This window comes from Camelus dromedarius, chromosome X (genome assembly GCF_036321535.1).
Source record: "Camelus dromedarius isolate mCamDro1 chromosome X, mCamDro1.pat, whole genome shotgun sequence".
Lineage (NCBI taxonomy): Eukaryota > Metazoa > Chordata > Mammalia > Artiodactyla > Camelidae > Camelus > Camelus dromedarius.
Window position 1 is genome coordinate 620385 of NC_087472.1, and position 25611 is coordinate 645995.

The following is a 25611-nucleotide window of genomic DNA, read 5'->3' on the forward strand; positions in this document are numbered from 1 at the left end:
GACTCAATGGTGAGAAAACAAGCCAACCTCTAAAACTGGGCAAACGATTTGAACTGACACATTACCACAGAAGATATATGGAAGGGAAATAAGTACATGAAAAAAATGGTCAATATGATTAATCATTAAGGAAATGCATATTAAAACCACAGTGAGATACCTGTACATGTCTGTGATTAGAAGGTATCATACTGTCTTGAAATTTTACAGAAAGGCTGCAAGGATAGTAGAGAACTCCCATATACCCTTTATCCAGGTTCACTCATTTTTAACATTTTGCTGTGTTTGCTTTATTTCTCTTTCCCTTATGTATCTATTTTTATTACTTATTTTCCATTTGGGAATAGGTTGTAGAAATTATTAGCCCCTTTAACTCTTAATACTTCATTGTGTATTTCCAATGAATAATGATATTCTCTTACATAACTAAAGAGTTGTGAAATTCAGAAAATTCAACATTGATGCATTATGTAATACATTGACACAATACATTTATCTACCTGGCAGCCAATATTTCAGTTGTATCCATCAATGCTGTCTTTTGTAGCTGGATCTAGTTGTCCTACTTCTTTGAAATCTGTTTCCTTGAATTTGGAACATGAGCAGATACTAATTTTGATCACCAGATCAAGTTTAGTTTTTCTGTTTTTTTCCTCTGTGTAGTTGTCATTTTTCTCCTTGCAACTAATCAGGAATTTGTAGGGAGATATTTTGAGGCCATGCAAATGCCCAGCTCTTCATCAAACTGCCCCCCAACATATAGCATCTAAATCCATCATAACCATGATGGTTTATGACTCTCTTCACTTTGAGATTAGATCTTAGCTGATCAAGTATTAATAATTTATGTTTTTGGAAGGTATAATGTTATCTCTTCTTGGGAATAAAGTAACAGACATAACATATAATCATTTCTAATCATATCATGACAATCCAAAATAATAAATCCAGATACTGCTAAAAAACTTTTATTCTCCATTTCTTTTGCAGGCATCAATGGCTATGTTTTTGATAGCTTGCAGTTGTCAGTTTGTTTGCATGAGGTGGCATACTGGTACATTCTAAGTGTTGGGGCACAGACTGACTTCCTCTCTGTCTTCTTCTCTGGATATACCTTCAAACATAAAATGGTCTATGAAGATACACTTACCCTATTCCCCTTCTCAGGAGAAACTGTCTTCATGTCAATGGAAAACCCAGGTTAGTTATTTATATTATTCTTTTACTAACAGCTGTGATTGCTTCATGAGACATTCATATGGTCTTTTGCCCTCTAGATCATATTTGTGTCAATACTAAATGATTCAAGTGATTTTGGTAATTGCAAGGCATTTTAATGATAGCACCACATCAAGTATTTAACTTAAAAATCTTTGCTCTAAAATGTTCCTTTACTTACTGTGGGCCAAAATTTTAAGTGTGTTTACTGAATTATAGTGGCAAATATACTTTTATATATGCAATTAACATGTAGGCTCTAAATATACTTCTACGTGCCTTGTGAACATTGGTATTGTTGGATAAATACCAGCTAGAAGCCTTTGGGAAGGTCATAATAATCTCCTTTAAGACACATACCCTAAAAACCACTCTGAAGCCTTCAGGACGAACGTGGCTGTCAGGATCTTGAAGAGATATCTATACTCCCATGTTTTTGCAGCTTTATTCACAGTAGCTAAGCTGTGGAAACAACCTAAATGTCCATTAAAGGATGAATGGATTAAAAAATATGATATAGGAGACAGCACAAGATGATGGAGTACAAAGGCCCTGAGCTCACCTCCTCTCATGGGCACACCAAAATCATAACTATGTGTAGAACAACCATGAATGAAAAAGATCAGAACCTACCAGAAAAGATGTTCTACAACTAGAGATATAAAGAAGGAACCAAATGAGATGCGTAGGAGCAGAGTCGTGATACAGTCAAGACCCATAGACTCAGCTGGGCGACCCAGAAATGGGAGAATAATTACAACTGCAGAGACTATCCAAAGGAGTGAGAGTTCTGAGCCCCATGTCAGTCTTCCCAGCCTGGGTGTCCTGCACCAGGAATATGAGCTTCCAGAATATTTGGCTTTATAGGCCAGCAGGACTTACTTTTGGGAGTCCCAGAGAGCTGAGGGAAATAGAGACTTCACTCTTAAAGGGTGCACACAAAATCTCATCCACTCTGAGACACAGGGAAGAAGCAGTAATTTGACAGGAGCCTGGGTCAGATCCACTTGCTGATCTAGAGAGTCTACAAGGTAGGCAGGAGGCCAGTGCAGCTCACCCTGGGGACATAGACACTGGTGGCAGCTAATTTTTGGCACTCCTTCTAGCACATGGACAGTGGTGCTGGAAAGCACCATTTTGGAATCCTCTCTCTAGCTTATTAGCCCCAAGACTCAGTCCAGCCCTGGCCCAATGGTCCATAGGCACAAATTCTGGGACAACTCAGCCCAAGCAACTAACTGGGTACAGACAGAGCCCTACCCACCATCAGACAGGCTGCCTTAAGAACCCCTGAGGCTACAGTTGCCCTTGGACATGGCCCTGCCCACCAGGCGATCAAGGACATGCCCCACAAACCAGTGTACAGGCACTACACTTGAGACCCCAGGGCCTTCCAGCCAGAGACTCTGGGTCCCAGCTCTACTCACCCAGGGGCAGAAATCATCCCCATAGTCCCCTGGGCCTTGGCCCCACCCAATAGGGAGCCTGCTCTAAGCTTGGGACCAGCCTCACCCACCAGTAGGCAGACACCAACCACAAGAAAACCACAGCCCTGCAACATGCAGACCCAGCCCACCCACCAGCAGGCCAGACTCTGCCAGGGACCAGCAGGGCCTAAGCCTCTCCCACAAGCAAGCCAACCAACACAAGCTAAAAGACACCCCAGGCCCCACAGCCAAATTGGTCAGGAACTGGCCCCACCTACCAGCAATCTGACACCTGTTCTGAGACCCCTGAGCTCTGCAACTGGACCCCAAGGATAGGTTCTGCCTGCCAGTAAGCCAGCACTTGCCTCAGGACCTGGCTTTACCCACTAGCTGAGGGCAACAGCCCAAGGGTTTCCTGGACCCTGACTCTGCCAACCAGTAACCCAGCACTAGCTCTGAGACCCCTGGAGTTCCACAGTCGTACGCCTCATCACCCAGTCCCACCAACCAGCAGCTGGCAGCCTCTACACAAGGCAGGACATGGCAACCAACCAGACCAGGGGTCAGCCAAGCCTACCAGATTGCCCACTTAGCCAGCCCACCACAACAGAAAGACCCATGCAGCTCTCTTAAGGCAAACCCCTAGAGCACATAGCTCTGGTGATGAGAGGAGACTTCACTGCTGGGATACATGAATCATCTCCTACAAAGGGCCACTTCTCCAAGGGGAGAAATGTAACTAACCAACCACATACATAAAAATATAAACAGCAACTGAGACAAAATGAGGTGACAGAGGAATATGTTCCAGACAGAGGAACAAGATAAAACTCCAGAAGAAGAACCAAGTGAAGTGGAGATAGCCAATCTACCTAAGGAAGAATTCAGGGCAATGATCGTAAACATGATGAAAGAACTCAGAAGAAGAATGGATGCACACAGAGAGAAGTTAGAAGTTTTTAACAAAGGGTTAGAAAATATAAAGAAAAACCAAACAGAGATGAAGAATACAATAATGGAAATGAAAAAATACACTAGAAGGACTCAACAGTAGACTAAATAATTCAGAAGAATGGATCAGTGAGCTGGAAGACAGAGTAGTGAAAATCACTGATGGTAAACAGAAAAAAAGAATGAAAAGAAATGAGGACAATTTAAGAGACCTCTAGGACAACATCAAGCCCACTAATATTCACATTATAAGGATCCCAGAAGGAGGAGAGGTAGAAAGCGGCTGAGGACATAATTTAAGATATATTAGCTGAAAACTTCTCTAACTTGGGAAAGCAAACAGTCACCCAAGTCCAGGAAGTGCAGAGAGTCCCATACAGGAGTATCCCAAAGAGGAATCATGATACATTGTAATTAAAATAGCAAAAATTAAAGATACAGTATTAAAAAGCAACAAGGGAAAAGCAACAAATAACATACAAGGGAAGTCCCATAAAGTTATCAACTCACTTTTCAACAGAAGTGCTAGGCCAGAAAAGAGTGGCACGATATATTTAAAGCAATGGAAGGGAAGAACCTACGACCAGGAATACTCTGTCCTACAAGACTCTCATTCAGATTTGATGATGAAATCAAAAGCTTTACAAACAAGTAAAAACTGAAAGAATTCAGCACCACCAAACTAGATTTCCAACAAATGTTAAAGAAACTTCTCTAAAATGAAAACACAATGATAAAAAATCTATGGGACACAGCAAAACCACTTCTAAGAGGGACATTTATAGTGATACAAGCTTCCTCAGGAAACAAGAAAATACTCAAATAAACAAACCAACCTACCACCTAATGGAACTAGAGAAAGAAGAACAAAGCCCAAAGTCAGTAGAAGGAAGGAAATCATAAAGATCAGAGCAGAAATAAAGATTTTAAAAATCAGTAGAAAAGATCAAAGAAATCAAAATCTAGTTCTTCAAAAAGAGAAACAAAATTGATAAACCTTTAGCCAAATTCATCAAAAAAAAAGGGAGGGAGAGAAGGTCCAAAACAATAAAATCAGAAATGAGAAAAGAGAAGTTACTACCAACACCAAAGAAATACAAAGGAGCATAAGAGACTACTACAAACAACCATATGCCAATAAAATGGACAACTAGAAGAAATGGAAAAATTTTTAGAAATGTACAATCTCCCAAGACTAAACCAGGATAAAATAGAAAATATGAACATACCAGTCACTAGTAATGAAATTAAATCAATAAGTTAAAAACTCCCAACAAATGAAAGTCTAGTACCAGCTGACTTCACAGGTGAATTCTACTAAGCATTTAGAGAAGAGTTAGAACCTATCCTTCCCAAACTAATCCAAAAAATTTTAGAGGAAGGGATGCTTCCAAACTTATCCTAAGAAGCCAGCATCACCGTGATACTGAAACCAGACAAAAATATAACAAAAAAGAAAATTATAAGCCAATAACACTGATGAACATAGATGCAAAAATCCTGAACAACATATTACCAAATAAAATCCCACAAGACATTAAAAGGATCATACACCATGATAAAATGAGATTTATCTTTGGGATGCAAAGGTTTTTCAATATCCTCAAATCAATTAATGTGGTACAACACATTGACAAGTTGAAGAAGAAAAACCACATGATTATCTCAATAGATGCAACAAAGCTTTTGATAAAATCCAACACCCATTTATGACAGAAACTCTCCAGAAAGTGGGCACAGATGGAACATATCTCAACATAATAAAGGCCATTTATGACAAACCCACAGTTAACATCATACTCAATGGTGAAAAGCTGAAAGCATTCTAAGATTAAGAACAAGACAAGGATGCCCACTCTCGCCACTTTTATTCAACATAGTTTTGGAAATCCTAGCTACAGCAGTCTGAGAAGAAAAGGAAATAAAAGGAATCCAAATTGGAAAAGAAGAAGTAAAACTGTAACTGTATGCAGATGACATGATACTATACATAAAAAATCCTAAAGACACCAGCAAAAAATTACTAGACCTCATCAGTGAATTTGATAAAGTTGCAAGATACAGAATTAATATACAGAAAATCTGTTGCATTTCTGTACACTAACAACAAACTATCAGAAAGAGAAACTAAGGAAACAATCCCGTTTACAATTGCATCAAAAAGAATAAAATACCTAGGAACAAACCTACCTTAGGAGGTAAAAGACCTGTACTCAGAAAATTATAAGACACTGATGAAAGAGATGGAAAATGACACAAAAACAGATGGAAAGATATACTGTATTCATGGATTGGAAGAATTAGTATTGTTAAAATGACCACACTGTTCAAGGCAATCTACAGATTCAATGCAATCCCTATCAAAATACCAATTGCATTTTTCACAGAACTAGAATAAATAACTTAAAAATTCTTATGGAAACACAAAGGACCCCAAATAGCCAAAACAATCTTGAGAAAGAAGAACAGAGCTGGAGGAATCAGGCTCCCTGACTTCAGACAATACTACAGAGCTACAGTAATCAAAAGTATATGATACTGGTGCAAAAACAGACATATAGATCAATGGAACAGACTAGGGAGCTCAGAAATAAACTAATGCACTTATGGTCAATTAATCTATGACAAAGGAGGCAAGAAAATACAATGGAGAAAAGACAGTCTCTTCAATAAGTGGTGCTGAAACACTGGACAGCTTCATGTAAAAAGAATGGAAATAGATCATTTTCTAACATCACATACAAAAATAAAGTCAAAATGGATTAAAGACATAAATATAAGACCAAATACTATAAAACTCCTTAGAGGCAAACATAGGCAGACACTCTTTGACATAAATTACAGCAATATTTTTTTGAATCTGTCTCCTAAAGCAAAGGAAATAAAAGCAGAAATAAACAAACGGAACCTAATTAAACTTAAAGGCTTTTGAACAACAAAGGAAACCATTGACAAAAAAGACAACCTGCTGAATGGGAGAAAATACTTGCAAATGATATGACCAACAAGGGGTTAATATTCAAAATATATAAACAGCTCATACAACAACAACAACAACAAACAGGCAACTCAATTAAAAAATGGGCAAAGACCTGAATAGATATTTTTCCAAATACACACAGATAGCCAACAGGCACATGAAAAGATGCTCAACAGTTTAATCATCAGAGAAATGCAAATCAAAACCACAATGAGATATCACCTCACACCTGCCAGAATGGCCATTATCGAAAAGAGCACAAATAACAAATTTTTGCAAGGATATGGGTAAAAGGGACCCCTCCTACACTGTTGGTGGGAATGTAAATTGGTGCAGCCACTGTGGAAAACAGTATGGAGCTTTCTCAAAAAACTAAAAATAGAACTACTATATGACCCAGCAGTTCCACTACTGGGTATTTGCCTGAAAAAAAATGATAACTCTAATTTGAAAAGATACATATGTACATCCTAATGTTCACAGCAGCATTATTTACAATAGCCAAGGTATGGAAACAACCTAAGTGTCCAACAACAGATGAATAGATAAACAAAAAGTGGTGTGGAATAGTACTCAGTCATAAAAAGTGAAAGATAAATACTATATGATATGACCTATATGTGGAATCTACAAAAATTAATAAATGACTATAACAAAACTAAAACAGATTCACATATATAGAGAACAAACAAGTGGCTACCAGTGGGGAGAGGGAAGGGGGAGGGACAAGTTAGAGGTAGAGGAGCAAGAGGTACAAACTATTAGGTATAAAATAAATAAGCTACAAGTACATAGTGCACAACACAGGGAATATAGCCAGTATTTTATAATAACTGTAAGTGGAGTATAACCTTTAAACATTGTGAATCACCACATTGTACACCTGTAACTTGTATACTATTGTACAGCAACTATACCTCAATAAAAACTGGTTCCAGGATTGAATAACAGCCTAAAAATTAATTGGTTCACTGAAAGCCCTGGTTATATCACTGAGGCCAGAGACTGATCTGTATATTTGTAGCACTGGCCAAGTCATCTTATGTCTGTGTCACAAGTTGGAGTAGGAGACTGGCAGCTGAAGTGTCTCCAAGGGAATTATAATTTAATTTTCTTTGCATCTGTGATAATGTCTCCTTTCTTATTTCAACTGTATATATGTGGAATTTCTAATTTTTATTTGGTTTTTATTTTATTGAGTTTCATCAAAGAATCAAGTCTTCTTTAAGCTCTTGGATTGAGATTTATTAATTAATTAGTATAATTTTAAAATTTATCTTTATTCACACATAATACAAAAAGATGTTCTCATTACAAAAATTCAACTAGTACAGATATAACTAAGGTTCCTCTTGATCACTATTCCCAATCCCAGGCCCTCCTCAGAGTATGGCAGATGCCACTCCAAATCTGTTCATGGGATTTTCATTTTTCCTTTTCTCACCCAGTTACTGTCTTCCTCAGGAAAAGGAAGTATTTGTTTTATTTAAGCTATAACAGTGGAATTTTAGAGTCAAAAACTGGATTTAAATTACTCATTCCAGCTCAGTCCTGGACTACGCTGAGCCAATGTGGGTTTATACCATCAAAAATATGCTTCAAATATCATGAAATTGGGTTCTTATACTCCTTGTCTTCCTATTTTGTAATGTACTCCTTTATTTTGGTAGAAAACATCCTCTAGTCACTTCCTGAGAATGGCTGCACTAGAGGTAGATTTTTTGAATCCTTGTATATTAGAAAATTTCTTTATTCTCATTTCCCATTTCATTGATTATTTGGCTGCACATAAAATACAGGGTATTCAGTTAAAATTTTGCTTGCAAATATTGTGTGAGTTTATGAGGCTGTTGAGGTAGCTGATGGGTAGGTATATTTTTTTCACTTAGCTTATGCATCTACTTTACCACCATGAGATTCCTTCACTCAGGTAATCCTGTTCATAGTAGAAATATTTCACTTGCATTATGGTGGGATTTTATATTATTTGTATCCTTACTTATCCTACAAATTGGCCACAATGGAGGTTAGGCATTGTGTTATGTGATTTGAATGCATTATTAGATACTGTTAGCCTCATTTACAAATTAGAAAATTAGAGCTCAGAAAGCTCAACTGACTTGCTTAAAGTCACACAGCTGGTAACTCGTAGAACTATGATTTGAACACAGGCAAGCTTATGGTAGAACCTGCACCACTGTGTTATACAGCAATAACAACTAGCCTATATAAAGTTTCCAGATTAAGTCATCGTCATCATCAAAGTGTTCTGTGTGACTATTAAGACTCTTCATTATTGTGTATGTTAATTACATTTCTCTATTTTATGCCAATATATTCGTTTTGAATCACAGCCTTTTCTTGTGGTCACAAACATATATCACAACAGCAGCAATGCAAAAACCACTTTTACTGCCATTGTTTGAGTGTTGTTACATGTGTCAGGGATTTAACCTAACAACCTGCAATATGATGGTACTGACTAGAAATTTTTTCATTTATCTGGGAATAGAAGAGAACGTCTAACACAGATCTTGCTTACAACCTAGGTATTGAGTAACCAGAGTCTTATTCTTCCTCATCTCCAGGTCTGTGGGTTCTGGGGTGCCACAACTCAGACTTTCGGAACAGAGGCATGACAGCCTTACTGAAGGTTGACAGTTGTGACAGGAACACTGGTGATTATTATGACAACACATATGAAGATATTCCAACCTTCTTATTGAATGAAAACAATGTCATTGAACCCAGAAGCTTCTCCCAGAATTCAAGGCACCCTAGCACTAGGCAAAAGCAATTGAAAGCCACCACAACTCCAGAAAATGACATAGAGGAGATTGACCCTCAATCTGGAGAGAGAACACAGGTCTCTAGTGATTTATTGATGCTCTTGGGACAGAATCCTACTCCACATGGATTATCCTTATCTGATCTCCAAGAAGCCAGAAATGGGACTGATAATCATTTACCTGGAGCAATAGAAAGAAATAAGGGCCCATCTGAAGTGGCACATCTCATCCTAAAGCTCCATCACAGTGGGGAAAGAGTATTTACTTCTGAGCCAGAACTATCATTAAATGAGAATTTAGGGACAACCGTAACAGCAGAGTTGAAGAAACTTGATTTTAACATTTCTAGTTCATCAAAAAATTTAATGACTTCACCAACAATTCCATCAGGCAAGTTCTTGACAGATACTGAAAAGACAGCTTCCTTAAAACCCCCAAATACACCAGTTCGTTTTAGTAGTCAATTAGGCACCATTGTATTTGGTAAAAATTCATCTCACTTTGTTGGGTCTGGGGTAACTTTGGCCTTCAGTGAAGAAGATAATGATTCCAAGTTGTCAAAAGCAGCTTTAATGAATAGTCAAGAAAGTTCACTGGGAGAAAACGTATTATCAATGGAGAGTGATAGGTTAGTTAAAGAGGAAAGAGTTCGTGGACCTGCTTCATTGACCAAAGATGATGCTTTATTTAAAGTTAATATCTCTTTGGTAAAGACAAACAAGGCATCAATTAACTCAACAACTAACAGAAAGATTCACATTGATGACCCGACATTATTAATTGACAATAGCACATCAGTCCGGGAAGGTGTTATATTAGAAAGTAATACTGAGTTTCAAGAAGTGAATTCTTTAATTCATGATGAAACATCTATGGACAAAAATACTACAGCTTTGGGACTAAATTATGTGTCAAATAAAACTATTCCATCAAAAAATATGGAAATGGTCCACCCTGTGCCACTAGATGCAGAACATCCAAACGGCAAAAGCATACTTCTTACTAATGTGGCTAATGTCCAAGAAAATGATACACACAATCAAGAAAAAATATCTCAGGAAGAGATAGAAAGGAAAGAAAAATTAATCCAAGATAATGTACTTTTGCCTCAGGTGTCTCCAGTGAGTGAAACTAAGAACTTTCTGAAGAACCTTTTTGTACTAAGCAAAAGTTTAGAGGAGGGGAGATACACTTCAGTACTTCAAGACACCAAGTTATTAAATGATTCAGCAAAAAGATCAGGGATTCACATGGCCCATTTCTCAATAATAAGGGAGGAAGCAACCTTGGAAGACTTGGAAAATCAAACAAAGAAAATGGTAGAGAAGTATCCAAGCACCACAAGTATCTCTCCAAATCCAAGTCAGTGGAATGTTATCGCTCAGCGTGGTAAGCGGGATTTGAAACAATTCAGACTCCCACTGGAAGAAATAAAGATTGAAAGAGGGGTAATTCTGAATGACCGCTCAACTCAGTGGCCCAAAAACATGAAATATTTGACCCAGGTAGAAGACAACAAGAAGGAGACAAGGGCCATTACTCAGCCCTTCTTATCAGATTGTCATGGCATCATTCAAACAAATGGCTCCGCATTCCCCATTGCAAAGGTATCAGCATTTCCATCAATTAGACCTACAGATCTGATCAAGATCCCATCCCAATACAACTTGTCTCATCTAGCATCAGCCTGTAGTTATACCTTTGGGAAAAGGAGTTCTGGGGTCCACAAAAGCAGTCACTTCTTACAAGAAGCCAAAAGAAATAACCATTCTTTAGCCTTCCTAATGTTGGAAATGATCAGAGGTCAAGGAAAAATCAGTACCCTATGGAAAAACATCACAAACCCACTCCTGTACAAGAAATTTGACAGCACTATTGTTTTGAAACCAGCCTTGTCTAGAGCATCTGGCAAAGCTGAATTTCTTCCTAAAATTAAAGTTCATGAGGAAGACTTTTTCCCTACGAAAACTAGCAATGATTCTCCTGCCCACCCGGAACTTAGGGAAGAGATCTTCCTTAAGAAAACACAGGGACTTGTTAAATTGGATAAAGTAAATAAACCCAGAAAAATGCCCTTTCTGAAATGGGCAACAGAAAGCTCTGAAAAGACTCCCTCCAAGCTGCTGGGCTCCCTTGCTTGGGATAAACAATATACTACTCTGGTACCAAAAGAAGAGTGGAAGTCCCTAGAGAAATCAGAAAAAAGCACAGCTTTAAAGATAAAAGACACAATTTTTCCCCTGGACCCTTTTGAAAACAAACATTCAACAGCAGCAATAAATGAAGGACAAGATAATCCCCAAAGAGAAGCCACCTGGGTAAAGCAAGGAGGGACTGGAAGGTTGTGCTCTCAAAAGCCACTAGTCTTGAAACGCCATCAAAGGGAAATAACCTTTACTACTTTTCAGCCAGAGGAAGACAAGATTGACTATGATGATACTGTCTTGATTGAAACAAAGAGAGAAGATTTTGACATTTATGATGAGGATGAAAATCAAGGCCCCCGCAGCTTTCAAAAGAGAACACGACACTATTTTATTGCTGCAGTGGAGCGGCTCTGGGATTATGGGATGAGTGCATCCCCCGATGCACTGAGAAACAGGTATGGCTACATTGGTTGTTCCTTTGTCCTACTATTGTCACCTTTGTCTTTACCACGTACTAAAACAATAAGAAAGACATGAGTCTGCAGCAGTGAGACTCCAGAGGTCATTGAAGAATAGAGGAAACTGAAAAAAAAAAGTGGGGCTTACAAAAGGGTAGAGGAGTCAGAGTCAAGAAGCAACAATGGGGAGCAGGAATAAAGTCAGCCTCACCTATCAGCCTTATGAGCTGCAGGATAAGTCCCATGAGCAAGCCCTGAGAGAGGCATCAGGAAGAAGTGAAGTGTGTGGTAAAGAGGCTGAGGATACAGGGGAAGTTGTTTTCCATAGTACTGGGGATCCAGAGGGCAAAGTGGGAGAATTTGATTCTTAGGGGAGCAGATGGAGGTTGGACAGGGAAGAGAAAGTACAGAGAAATTTGGAAGATAAACATAAAGAGAGTCAATCAGTCAACAAATATTTATTGAGCACCAACCATATAGCAGACAATTTCATAGGCACTGGAGAGCAGTAAAGTAGGTGCTTATATTCTATCAGGATGGGCAAGAGATGATAAACTAGTAGAAAACTAAATAAGGGAATGTTGACTAAATAAAGGGATGGTGCTGCTCAGAAGGCAGAATCGAATAATATGGTTATTTGCCTGTGCTGGTCAGAGAAATTCTCTTTGTGGAGTTGAGACCTAAATGATAAGAGGTCAGCTAACAGAGCTCTGAGAGTAGATGTTGCCAGATAAAGGGAACAAGAAATGCAAAAGCCCTGAGAATGAAGCAAGTTTAGCATCTTTGAGGAATAAAAAAGGACCAACATGAATGGAGTACAGTAAAGAAGTGTAGGGTATGGGGGAGGGACATGAGGTGGCAGAGATGAATGGTCAGATAATATAGTTCCTACAGGAAGGGTAGATGCCCTCTTCATTACTCGTTGTCAATTTCTGACCTTGCTTTCTGCCTGTTTTCTGCCACAAGTGAGCTCTCATTGCTGTACAGCAGCAGCAGAATATTTCCCCTGTCTTTCCCACTCTCCCAGACCTGTAGCTTACATTTTCTGCTTTTTCATTAAAGCTCCAACAACCCTTCTTACTCCTAGCTGATGCTGTGCAATGAAGCTCAGCAGCCTTCCAGCACCGCATTTATTGACATCTGTACCTATATAGTGTCGTCATGCTTACGACAGTAAATGGACTCTCTGTGCTCCTAAGGCCAACCACTCAGGTTTTCCACTTGATCCCATCTTTTCTCCCCTCATAAAAAACATTGCTTCAACAATTCCCTTTTCCCCTCTTACATCATCTGTTTCTCCCTCTCCACTGAGTTAGTCTCATCAGAATCAATCATGCTATTGTTTATCCCCTTATATTTTCAGAAAACATTTAAAGATCATTTTTCCTCCTTGCTGCTTTTGCTTCTTTTCCTCTCATTTTTTCTTTAAGCCACTCCAAAGAGGCTTTTATCTCCATTTTTCCACGAAAACTACATTTTCAAGGTCACTTGCTGATGTTTACATTACTAATTCTCACTCCTCATCTTAGTTTAACTCTCAGTTGTATTTGATACCTGATTACCCCGCCCTTGATACATGGTCTCACTTGGTCTCTCTGATGCCACATTTTTCTACTAAATTCACTGCCAATCTTCCTTTGTCAACTTTGCTGGTTCTTCATCTCCCTAACCTTTAAAAATTAGAGTGTCCTAGGTATAGTTCTCTCTTAACCCTCCTCTTTTCTGTTTACACTCAACCTTGTGATGACCTAATTTACTCTTATAGTTTTACATACTATCTATATGCATACAATTTCCAGTTGTATACCTCCATCCTAGTACTCTCCCTTGAACTTGAGATTTGCATATCAATTCCTTATCTTAACAGGTACACAATTAGACTCTTAATTTCTGCCCCTTCCCTTCTCAGAGCCTGCTGTTTGCCCAGCCTTTTCCATTGGAAGTCAATGACATTTCCTTCCTTTCAGTTACTCAGACCCCAGACCTTGAAGTTATTCCTAACTCCTCTTTTCCTCTTTCTCTCTCATGACCACATCTAATCCATTGAAGAATCTTGTTGCCTATCACTTCAAAAATAACCAGATTTTGATAATGGACTGAGTATTGGATAAGATGAAAATGTAGCGAAATGGAAAGTTGGAGATGGTTGGCAAGGGAAAAAACAGGTTACAAAACAACAAGAGAATACATAATAAAATGTTACTCTAGATGCTGTGAATGTAATGTTTTTAATTTTAAAATGTTGTTTCTCTGTATTTTCAAATTTTCTATAATACATATGTACTGCCTCTATAATAACAAAAAGCTATTTAAAATAATAAAATCAATAAACACACACTCAATCCAACTACTTCTCTCCACCTCAGTGGCTACCATCCTGGTCTAACTCCTCATCAGTTCTCACCCAAATTATCATAATAGCCTCCTAACTAGCCTTCTGACTTCCAGCCTTGCCTTCATGCAGTGTTTTCCCAACACCACAGTTAAAATAATTTGTCAAATTATAATTTTGATTACAGTTCTCTGTCTCAAATACCCCAGTGGATTCCCATCTCACCCTGAGTAAATTCCAAAGCTCTCATCACGCCCTTCAAGTCTGTGATATTTGACCCTCTGAAACTTCGCGGCCCTTATTTCCTAACATTGTTTTCTGCTCACACTTCTCCAGCCACACTGGCCGCATTGATCTTCCTCAAATGGAACAAGTATGCCCCTATCTCTAGGCCTTTGCATTTTCTGTTCTGTGCTTAGAATTCTCTCCCCTAATATCCTAATATTAATTCTATTACTTCCTTCAGGTTGTTGCTCAAATTTCATTTTATCTGTGAGCCTTTGCCTGAATATATATCTCCTGCCACTCTTTCTCAATGCACTTACTACCACCTGAAATATTATACATTTATTTGTTTATTATATATCTTCCCCAACTAGACGGTAAGCTCACTGAGAGCACAAAATTTGAAGATTTTGTTCAATGGCACATCCCCCAAACCTTGAACAGTGCCTAGTACATAACAGATGCTCAAATAAATATCTGTTGATTGAATTAGTGAATGATGAATGTATAGAGGCAAGGGCAGGTCTTTCATGTATGTCCAAACTCCAGGGAATACCAATTAAATGGAATTGTGTGACACAGCTTCCACGGGCAAAAATGGAGGCAGGGAGACCAGTTAAGAGGTTATTGCAGTCATGCAGATAAGAGAAGGCAGTTTTTCAGAACACAGTGATGGTTGTGAAAATTAAAGAAATGGAAGGGTGTTGAGTATAATTTGAAGATGAGCAGAGATTGTTAGACTGAATATGGGGGAATGGTGAGAGAGGACTCAGGGAACATTTTTAATTTTTGTCCTAAGCAACCAGGTGGATGATGGTGACATTTAATGAGATGTGGAAGGCTTGATATAGAACAAATTTATTGGAGAAAATACTCAACAGTCAATTCTGTATATACTTGAGATGCCCATTAGACATCCAAATTGAGATGTCAAGCAGACACTTGGATAGGCATCTGGAATCCCAGAAAGAGGTCTGTGCTAAAGATATAAATTTGGAGGTTATAAGCATATTAATAGCATTCACATAACACTTGATGGGATGATAAGGGAGTAAAAGTAGATGTAAACCATGCCCACTTTAAGCTAGGTCCCCAAAGGGCTACGTCCTCAAGACAGGTAAACTAGTTAACTTGCACTTTATTAACTTACATCCCAGTTTTCTGTCATTTGTGTTGTCCATGAAATCTCTATTCTTGATCATAATTTGAGGAAGTCTTGGATTGGCAGTGCCTGCAGACATCTGACAGAAGAAAACATAAAACCTCTATAGTGGAAGAAACTCACATTCTAGGCCTCAGGTTATTTTCACAGATCTTCCAGATACAATTTTCAGGTCCAGGAATTATCAGATACAGTTATTAAAACACCTATGCATCATGAAGAAAGAATTGGTGAAGTAGTAGATAAATTAAAAGAAATACACAACATTGTAAACTGACTATATCTCAATAAAAAAGTAAAAATTAAAAAAAGAAATAACACAGAATGCAGCATGCAGAGATTTTCTTAATGTAATATAGAAAACAGATAATAAAAGACCATAGCCAACTGTATTTTCCAAAGATGGATGTGCCAATATATCCTGTCTTATATGCTCTTGTACAATGTGACTTTGCCACTCTCCTATTCAAAAGATAGAATCTAATTGCCCTCCTTTTGATCTGGGCTGGCATTATGACTCATTTGAAACCAATAGAATATAACAGAAATTTGTGACCTGTAGATGTGGTGTAAGTGATGCTATGTGATTCCTGAGGCTAGGTCAGAAAGTATCATGCAACTTACATCTAGTTCCCTTGGGATTCTTTCTCTGGAAAAATCCAGCCACCATGTAAGAAATCTGACTACCCTGGTGCTGCCATACTGGAAACGTGACATATAGGCCCTCTGATCAAGAGTCCCAACCGAGTCCAGCTTTCCAGCATTCTCCACCAAGGCACTAGACATGTGAATGAAGCCATTTTGGACCCTCCATACCAGCCCAGATGCCCACTGGGTGCCACTGAGTGACATTAGACACCATGAAGAGCAAAACTATTACTTAGCCAAGCCCTGCTGGGATTCCTGACTTAACAGAATTCTCAAGTTTAATAAAATGGTTTCTGTTTTAAGCCACTAAGTTTTGAGGTAGTTTGTGATACAGCAACATATAACCAAAACAGAGACATAGAGGATAGAGTGTGAAGGACAAACCTATTTTTATTTGAAATCTCAGAAGGGAAGAGTGACTAGAAGAGGAGAAGCAATATTTGAAGAGGTAATGTCTATTCTAATCCTGGGTATATAGCCAAAGAAAATGAAAACACTAATTCAAAGAGATACATGCACCCCAATGTTCATAGCAGCACTATTTACAACAGCCAAGATATGAAAGCAACTTAACTGTCCATCAACAGGCTATTGGATTAAAAAGATGTGATATATATATATACACATACACACACACATACACACACACACACAATGGAATATTATTCAATCATAAAAAGAATGAAATTCTTCCATTTCCAGTAATATGGATGGACCTAGATGGTATTATGCTTAGTGACAGAGAACGAAAAATAGTGTATGTTATGACTTATATGTAGAATTCTGAAAAGTAAAACAAATGAATGAATATGCAAAACAGAAACAGATTCACAGGTATAGAGAACAGTCTGGTGTTTACCAGTGGGAAGAGGAAGGGGAGAGAGGCAGGATGTGGGTAGGCTACAGGGATGATGGAACAGCACAGGGAAATATAGCTATTATTTTGTGGTGACTTTAAATGGAGTATAATCTATAAAAATGTTGAGTTGCTATGTTGTACACTTGAAACTAATATGATGTTGTAAATAACTATACTTCAATTTTTTAAAAATCAGATAGACTTAACCCCAACTATATTTTAAAAAGTAAATGTAGATGAATTAAACATACCAATTAAAACATCAAAATGTCAGACTTGATTAAAAATTAATGCCAACTACATATTGTTTACAAGAGACACACTTAAAAATCTAAGGACTCAGGTAGAAAAAGACTTTAAAGCAAGAGGTTTGTAGAGATAAGGAGGAAATGTTACAATAATGAAAGAGTCAATTCAATAGGCAGCCATACATTCCTAAATTAGTATAAACCTAACAATATAGTTTTAAAATACATAAAGCAAAACTTGACAGAATTAAATGGAGAAATAGATAAGTTTACAATCATATTTAGAGATAACTTATTTAAAGAACAGCCTCAAGCATCAATAAGGATATACAGTTGACCCTTGAACAACACAGGTTTGAACTGTGAAGTTCCACTTACATGCAGATATTTTTCAGTAATAAATACTACAGTATCACACAGTCTGTGGTTGCTTGAATCTGTGGATGCCAAGGAACCGAGGGTACAGAGAGCCAACTCTAAATTATACTCAGATTAATCCCCTCATTGTTCAAGGGTCAACTGTAGAAGATTTGCACATGACTAACAAAGCACACCAACACTGCAGAGTCAACATTTTTTCAAGTTCACATGAAACATTTAATAAAGTAGACCATATGCTGTGCTACAAAACAAGAAATTTTAATGGATTAAAAATATATAAAAATATAAAATATGTTCTCTAATGAATTAAACATTAATCAATTAGAAAGTTAACTGAAAATTAAGCAACACATTTCTAAATAATTTGTCAAAGAAGAAATTACAATGGGAATTAGAAATATTTAAACTGAATAAAAATGTAAATATGATGTATCAAAACGTAATATGTAGCTAAAGCAGTGCATAGGGAGAAATCTTAAAGAAGAAGGAATGACAGTCACTGCCAGATATCAAAACTTACTGTAAAGCTACAGTAATTAATAAAGAGTAGTACTGATACAAAGACAGACAAATACATCAAAGTGTAACCCTGGATTATAAGGTTAGTTTAACATCTTTTTAAACCACTGTAATTTGTCACATGAACAAGATAAAGTAGAGAAAACGTATAACTCTCTCATTACATGAAAAGAGGTGTTTGCTTAAAATTCAGCATCCATGCATGATTTTTAAACTTTTAGCAAATTAAAATAGAAAGAAATTCTTATCCTGAGAAAGAGTATCTGCAAAAATGTACAGCAAGCATTGTATTTAATGCTGATCCATTGAAAGCTTTCTTTTAGAGATTGGGAACAAATCATCACCCCTCACTGTCACTTCTATTCAATACTGTGCTGAACGCTCAAGCAATAAAAAAATATATATATAAGGTATAAAGGTTGAAAAGAAAGGACTAGAACTGTCCTTTAGTACAAATGATATGGTTGTATACATAGAAAAAAATTTTTAAATCTACAAATAAATGATTAGAATTAACCAGGAAGATTCACAGTTTTGTAGAATTCAAAATCAACATACAGAATCAATTATATATCTATGTAATAGCAGCAAACAGGTAGAAAATGAAATTAAAAGAACATGTCAGTTACAATGGAATAAAATAGTAACAGGTACCTAGAAATAAGTTTAACAAAGATTTTTCAAGACCTCTATGGGAAAAATATGGAAATTTATTAGGAAACTTTAAAGAAGACCTAAGTAAATGCCAAGATATACCATGTGCATAGACTGAAAAATACAATATTATGAAAATGTAAACTATCCTCTAACTGAATACAACCCAGATGAATATCTCAGCAAGTATTTTCTCTTATATAACTCAACAAGCCTGATTTTAAAGTTACTAAGAAAATGTAAAGGGCCAAGAATAACCAAGACCCTCTTGAAGAAGAACACAATGGGAGGAATTGCTATATAACATACTGAGACTTATTTTAATGCTATAGTAACTAAAACAATGTGATGATTGGAATAAGGATAAATAAGTCTAAACATAACATAAAACCATAAATCTCTTAGAAAAAATAAGAGAATATCTTAATAACTTCAGGGTAGGAAAAGAAAGAATTGATATCAAAATACAAAAAGTACCAACCATAAAGAATTTTTTGATAAATTTCATTACATTAAAATTATAAGTTTATGCTCATCAAATGATAACAAAAAAGAATGAAAAATTAGGCACAGAATGGGAGCTGTTTGCAGCACAAAAGGCCAACAAAGACTTATATCAAGAATATATACTCCTTTGACTCAATAAGAAAAAAGAAGATTATCCAGTAGCAAATTTGGCACAAAAAAGAAAAAAACAAATTTGGATAGGCATTCCATAAAAGAGGAAATCCAACTGGCTATTACCCATAAAAAAGATGCTCAACGTCATTACTAATCAGGAAAATGCAAAATAAAACCACAGAGACACAGCTGTCCAACCACTAGAATGGCCAAAAATGTAAAAACACAGTCAATATCAAGTGTTTGTGAAGATCTAAAGCAAATGGAACTCTCATATATTGCTGATGAAAATGGAAAATGATGCAGCCACTTTGGAAAAACAGTGTGGTAGTATCTACCAAAGCTGAACATACGCATATGCAGTTCCACTCCAAAAAGTGCATATATGTGTTCACCAAAAGACCTGTGGAAGAAAGTTCATAGCAGGCTATGTATAAGCACTAAAAACTAGAAATAACTTGAATGCCCATGATTGTGGTATATTGGCACAATGGAATACTATACAGCAACAGGAATGAACAAACTGTAGCTACACACAACAACACAGATGAATCACAACCACAATGCTGAGTAAAGGAAATCAGAGGCAAAATAATGTATGCAATATGGTTCCATTTAAAAAACAGGCAAAAACTAAAGTATATTCTTTAGGGGTGTGTACAATTATGAACAAAAGCAAATAAATAGAAATATCAGAATAGGGGTTACCTTTAGTGGGAAGCAAAAGGATATGACTGGAAAGGTAGATAACAGTGAGTCTTCTAAGCTGCTGGCAAAGTTCTTGATCTGGGTGGTGGTTGCATTTTTGTACCAAAAGCATTTATATTTTATGCACTTTATTGTATAATTTTAGTTTGCAATTTTAATAGAATTTTAAAAAGTAAAGAAAAGCCATCCAAGGACTGAACCTTGACGCTGTCATATTTAGAATATGTTTATAAACCATACATCCATTAAACACTCAGCAAATATTTTTCAGTACCTACTATGTGCCACACACTTGTTCCAGGTGCTGGAACTTCCAATTCATTATCAATTCTACTAAAAGTGTCTCTGATACAGTGAAGGCAACAATATGAGTTGTTTCTACTCACTTGGTCATGAAGATGTTGCTTTTCCTCTGCCTTTTCTCCAGGACTCAGAATGGAGATGTCCCTCATTTCAAGAAGGTGGTTTTCCAGGAATTTACTGATGGCTCCTTTACTCAGCCCTTATACCGTGGAGAACTAAATGAACACTTGGGACTCTTGGGACCATATATAAGAGCAGAAGTTGAAGACAATATCAGGGTGAGTTGAGGACAATGGAATTACAAGAAAATTAATCCTATATATGTATTTTTGTTTCTGATTCTAAAAACAATGTATTCTTACTTTTGAAAAAGTTGAAAGTATAGAAAATAAGGAAGTTGAAAAGTAATTTCATAATTATCATTTTGGTGTCTGTTCTTTTCTTTTTCCTATGTATTCTCTTTATGTATTCAAAATTATAAACTGCATCATTCTACTTCTTTTTAAATAAATATAATGTTATAAACATTTCTTGTGTCATTAAAACACTTCCTACATATCTTTTTTAAGTGATGGAATATGAGTCTATGATATGAATTTATGGTTTACTTAACCATTTACTTTGAACAACCTTTTAGATGGTTTTTTTCCCACTATTTAAGGAATTTTGCAATCACAACCCTTCTCCTAGGATAAAACTCCAAAAGTGCAATGTACATGAACATTTTAAGGCTCTCTCTAATGAATTATCTGTTAATGTCCTTTGCACAGTTAACTTTTCTTGTTAATTTATATTACCATATTATAGAGCATTGATATATTAATGATCATTGATCATTTTAATGAATAACATTTTTCCAAGTTTGTTTTAAATTTTATGTATACTGGTTTTTTAAATAAACAGACTTGAAAGTTTAGGTAGTAACCCATAAATCTTTCCTTTGTGACACTTTCATAGCTTTAATGTTTATAAAATCATTTCCTATACAGAGATTTTTTTTCTTAAAATCACCTATAATTTCTTCAACTTTCTTTTACAGTTTAATTTCTTAACATTTAACTTTTTAATCCATCAATAATTCCTGTAGACCAGAAATTGTTTTGGTGCATTGTGTGAACCAAAGATCTAGAAGAATCTAAGATGGTGGGATTGTGAGTGAATTTTTTTCTGACTTGGATTTTATTTTACTTTCCATATGTTCTATGAAAATACATATTTTTTAATCTGAAAAAAGAAGTCTTCTTTAAAGATCATATGCATTCATCCTGGAATTTGTCATGAAGAACCTTAATTGAAGAGTATCAACTCCTGGGGTTATGGTCCTTTAATATGCCTGGTAGTGACATGTTCCCTTTTACTTTGGAATTGCTTTTAAGTATTTAGAAATTTTCTCCTTTGCAAGTTTGAGTTCAGACCTTAAGGATTTTGGAATTCAAAAAAATTTTAACACCTTTATTATGATATGGTTCCTATACAGTAAACTACACATATTTCAGATGTACAGTTTGATGAATTCTCATAGATGAATACACTTATGAAACCACCACCAAAATCAATATAGCTAACATTTCTGTCACTCCCCAAGAGGTGCAATTTTTGTGGAATTCAACAATTCCTCAGTTTCCTTTGTAGATCTTTAGGTTTGAGTTCTAACAACATCCATTCTCTGTACCACTTCCTCCAGGCATTAAAAACTTGGATAAAACTCCCTAAACAAACATTGCTATTAGGAATGTAAACCTTAAGCTAAGAACTTTACAAGGTCATAAAACATAATACTTGCTTTTTTTGTTCTTCCGTCTTGGTCTGCAGGTAACTTTCAAAAACCAGGCATCTCGTCCGTACTCCTTCTATTCTAGCCTCATTTCTTATGGGGAAGATCAGAGGCAAGGAGCAGAACTGAGAAGAAAGTTTGTCAAGCCTAATGAAACCAAAATTTACTTTTGGAAAGTAGAACATCATATGGCACCTACTAAAGATGAGTTTGATTGCAAAGCCTGGGCTTATTTTTCTGACGTTGATCTGGTAAGCGGGTCTACATGGTGCTAGACATTTTCTGGTTTAAAAGAAATGGTCTTTGTATTATCTGCTAAGAATCTGGTGTTTATCTTAAGCATAATGAGAAGCTTGAAGAGGGGAGATGCCATCATATTTATGTTTTAGAAATATCACTCTGGAATCTTCTAAAGAGGAAGAATTGTACTGTGGGAAGATGGGCAGTGGGTTGGAGTGTCATAAAAGTTGATGAGAAATCCAATCTGGTTCAAAGGTGAGAGAACTTATGCTCATAGGATTGGTGTCTTTCCTCTCAGGAAAAGGATATGCACTCAGGCTTGATTGGGCCCCTTCTGATCTGCCGCACCAACACACTGAATGCTGCTCATGGGAGACAAGTGACGGTGCAGGAATTTGCTCTCTTTTTCACTATTTTTGATGAGACCAAAAGCTGGTACTTCACTGAAAACATGGAAAGGAACTGCAAGGCTCCCTGCAATATCCAGATGGAGGACCCCACTTTTAAAGAAAATTATCGCTTCCATGGTAACATACTCCACACCCAGATATTGCTCACTGTGAAAGGCAGTATGCTCTATGACAAATGAGCCTTAAGCCTGAGGCTTGGACATTGTATGAATTGAGAATATATGTACGGGAGTGGAACCCTATAGGTATCAATATTTTTGAATGGAGTGGAGGGAAGGAAACCCCCACAGTAGATTTTAACAGCTTTGTCTGTCTTCTCTTTCTCCAGCGATCAATGGCTATGTGATGGATACACTACCTGGCTTGGTAATGGCTCAGGATCAAAAGATTCGATGGTATCTGCTCAGCATGGGCAGCAATGAAAATATCCACTCTGTTCATTTCAGTGGACATGTGTTCACTGTGCGGAAAAAGGAGGAGTATAGGATGGCGGTCCACAATCTCTATCCGGGTATGAGCTGGTTTGTGCTCTTTCTTCACCTACAATGCCTGTTGAGTACTTTCTTTAAAGGTCTAGGCAATGGGGACACGACCAGCAAACAAAGCAGACAAACTCCCTGCTCTTGGGTAACCTTACCCTACAGACAGATAATAAATAGTTTAGCCAATGAACATGATAATTTCAGATCCAGATAATGTGGTATAAAGGAAATAGAACAGAATAAATGGATAATTAATGTCACAACACTTTCCTAAGAAAAAGGGATTTTTTTTCCACTTCAAATCCCACATAGTACCAGTAGTTACCCAAAGAGGGATTTGTTTATGTCAATATGTCAATTAATATGTCAATTAAGCACTACTCACGATGCTGAGCAAAACACAATTTCATTTTAGTTCTCCACTGTCCCTTTGAAACAGGTTTAATAGTGGAAGTAAACTTCCCTTGTTTCTGTGTAAAAATTCTGATAAGCTCAGCGACTTTTCTGCTCACTCTTAAGTAATAAACAGTCCTGCAGTCAATTTACATTACAGATATAGTTCAAGTCAGAAATTACAATGTCCACTGTTTCTCTACCTTATGCTTACTGTGCCTCCCCCTCAACCCCTTGCTGGCAGATACTTAAAGTTGGCTCTTTGTCTTGTGGGTTACTTCCAGGGGCTCTTCAGACTCTCCCTTTTGGGAACTTCTCGGATGAAATCCCCTTGACCTGGGTGGGTGGTCACGTATGACTCATTGCTCAGCCCCTCAGCATTCACTCACCTCTAGCTTCTTGCTCCTGGCTTACTTCCACCTGCGAGGCAGCCCTAGAGGACTAGATCCATGAGGACCTCACCCTGACTTCCTTCCCTCTCCCAGGGAGCCCACATCTCGTCCATGAGAAATGCACCTTTGGCCCTGAACATCCTTGACATTGCAGGCCAGTCCTAATGCAGTGGCTGTCTCCTGTCTCCACCACCTAAGCGTTCTGTACCCCAGCTCTCCCATTTCCCAGGGCCAGAACTCAATCTCCAGTGTCTGCAACTGTAGGAATCACACAGCAAGCGCTTTGGGTTTGAGGGTCCAGGAGTGGTGGAAGTGACTTAGGCTGATCTCCTTTGATACTATGCATAAGCCAGTGTATCTTATGCACATTTTTTGGTAAAAAGAAATAACTTTTGTTCCTTTTGTTTTTGAGAAGGTGTTTTTGAGACGGTGGAAATGCTACCATCCAAAGTTGGAATTTGGCGAATAGAATGTCTTATTGGCGAGCACCTACAAGCTGGGATGAGCACCCTTTTCCTGGTGTACAGCAAGCGTGAGTAGCACTCTGGGCAGAGGCTCCATGCCTACCCGCCTACTTCTATACAGCATTTCTCCTTCCTAGAATGGTTGCCTTCACAAAAAATAAATACGAAGCTCAGAGTTATCATCAAATCTGAAATGAATGATGCTGGTAGAAATCATCCTCAGAGGAGGGCAATTATGCCTGAAGCTTTGAACACTTCCAACCTGAAACTCCAAGATCTCCAAGAGCAAATTTTTGAAATGTAATTTTGGTTCAATTACCAAAGATAACTTATTAAATATAAATATAAAGAGTTTGAGATTTAACCCTAAACAAGTAAGAGAGATATGGACCCTACTTTCCTCAGCTGCAAAATGTGAATAGTTCTAGCACCTACCTGTGGGGGTGAATTAAATGAGATAGTATAATAAAATATTTAGTACACCTCTTGGAACATGGTAAACACCAAAAAATATGAGCATTTGTCAGTATTCTCACTGACTCGCATCTGTGAGGCTGAATTTTCTGCACTTCTAACTATTGTGTTCCCCTCGTTTGATTTCAGAGTGTCAGACTCCACTGGGAATGGCTTCTGGACACATTAGAGATTTTCAGATTACAGCTTCAGGGCAATATGGTAAATACTATCATTTTCTCCCAAAGAGCTGGGCTGATTATATCTTTTTATTTCTGTTGGAGAGATTCAGACGGCCAACCCATCTGCATGCTTCTATTAATTCCATTCCATAGGTGCCTCTCAATTCCATTTTCTCTTCTCTGCTTCCCAC

At 37.2% G+C, this 25611-nt stretch overlaps 1 protein-coding gene across 2 annotated transcripts in view; it reads left to right on the forward strand.

The window, feature by feature from the left end:
- The window catches only part of F8 (coagulation factor VIII), a 100233-nt gene that overhangs the window by 43659 nt on the left and 30963 nt on the right, over nucleotides 1-25611 (forward strand). For both annotated transcript variants that reach the window (XM_031445200.2, XM_031445202.2), the window contains 8 exons: nucleotides 991-1200; nucleotides 9165-11967; nucleotides 20755-20908; nucleotides 22443-22655; nucleotides 22943-23171; nucleotides 23383-23565; nucleotides 24737-24853; nucleotides 25389-25460. In XM_031445200.2, the coding sequence (XP_031301060.1) occupies nucleotides 991-1200; nucleotides 9165-11967; nucleotides 20755-20908; nucleotides 22443-22655; nucleotides 22943-23171; nucleotides 23383-23565; nucleotides 24737-24853; nucleotides 25389-25460 (3981 nt within the window). The remainder of the gene's footprint in view (nucleotides 1-990; nucleotides 1201-9164; nucleotides 11968-20754; nucleotides 20909-22442; nucleotides 22656-22942; nucleotides 23172-23382; nucleotides 23566-24736; nucleotides 24854-25388; nucleotides 25461-25611) is intronic.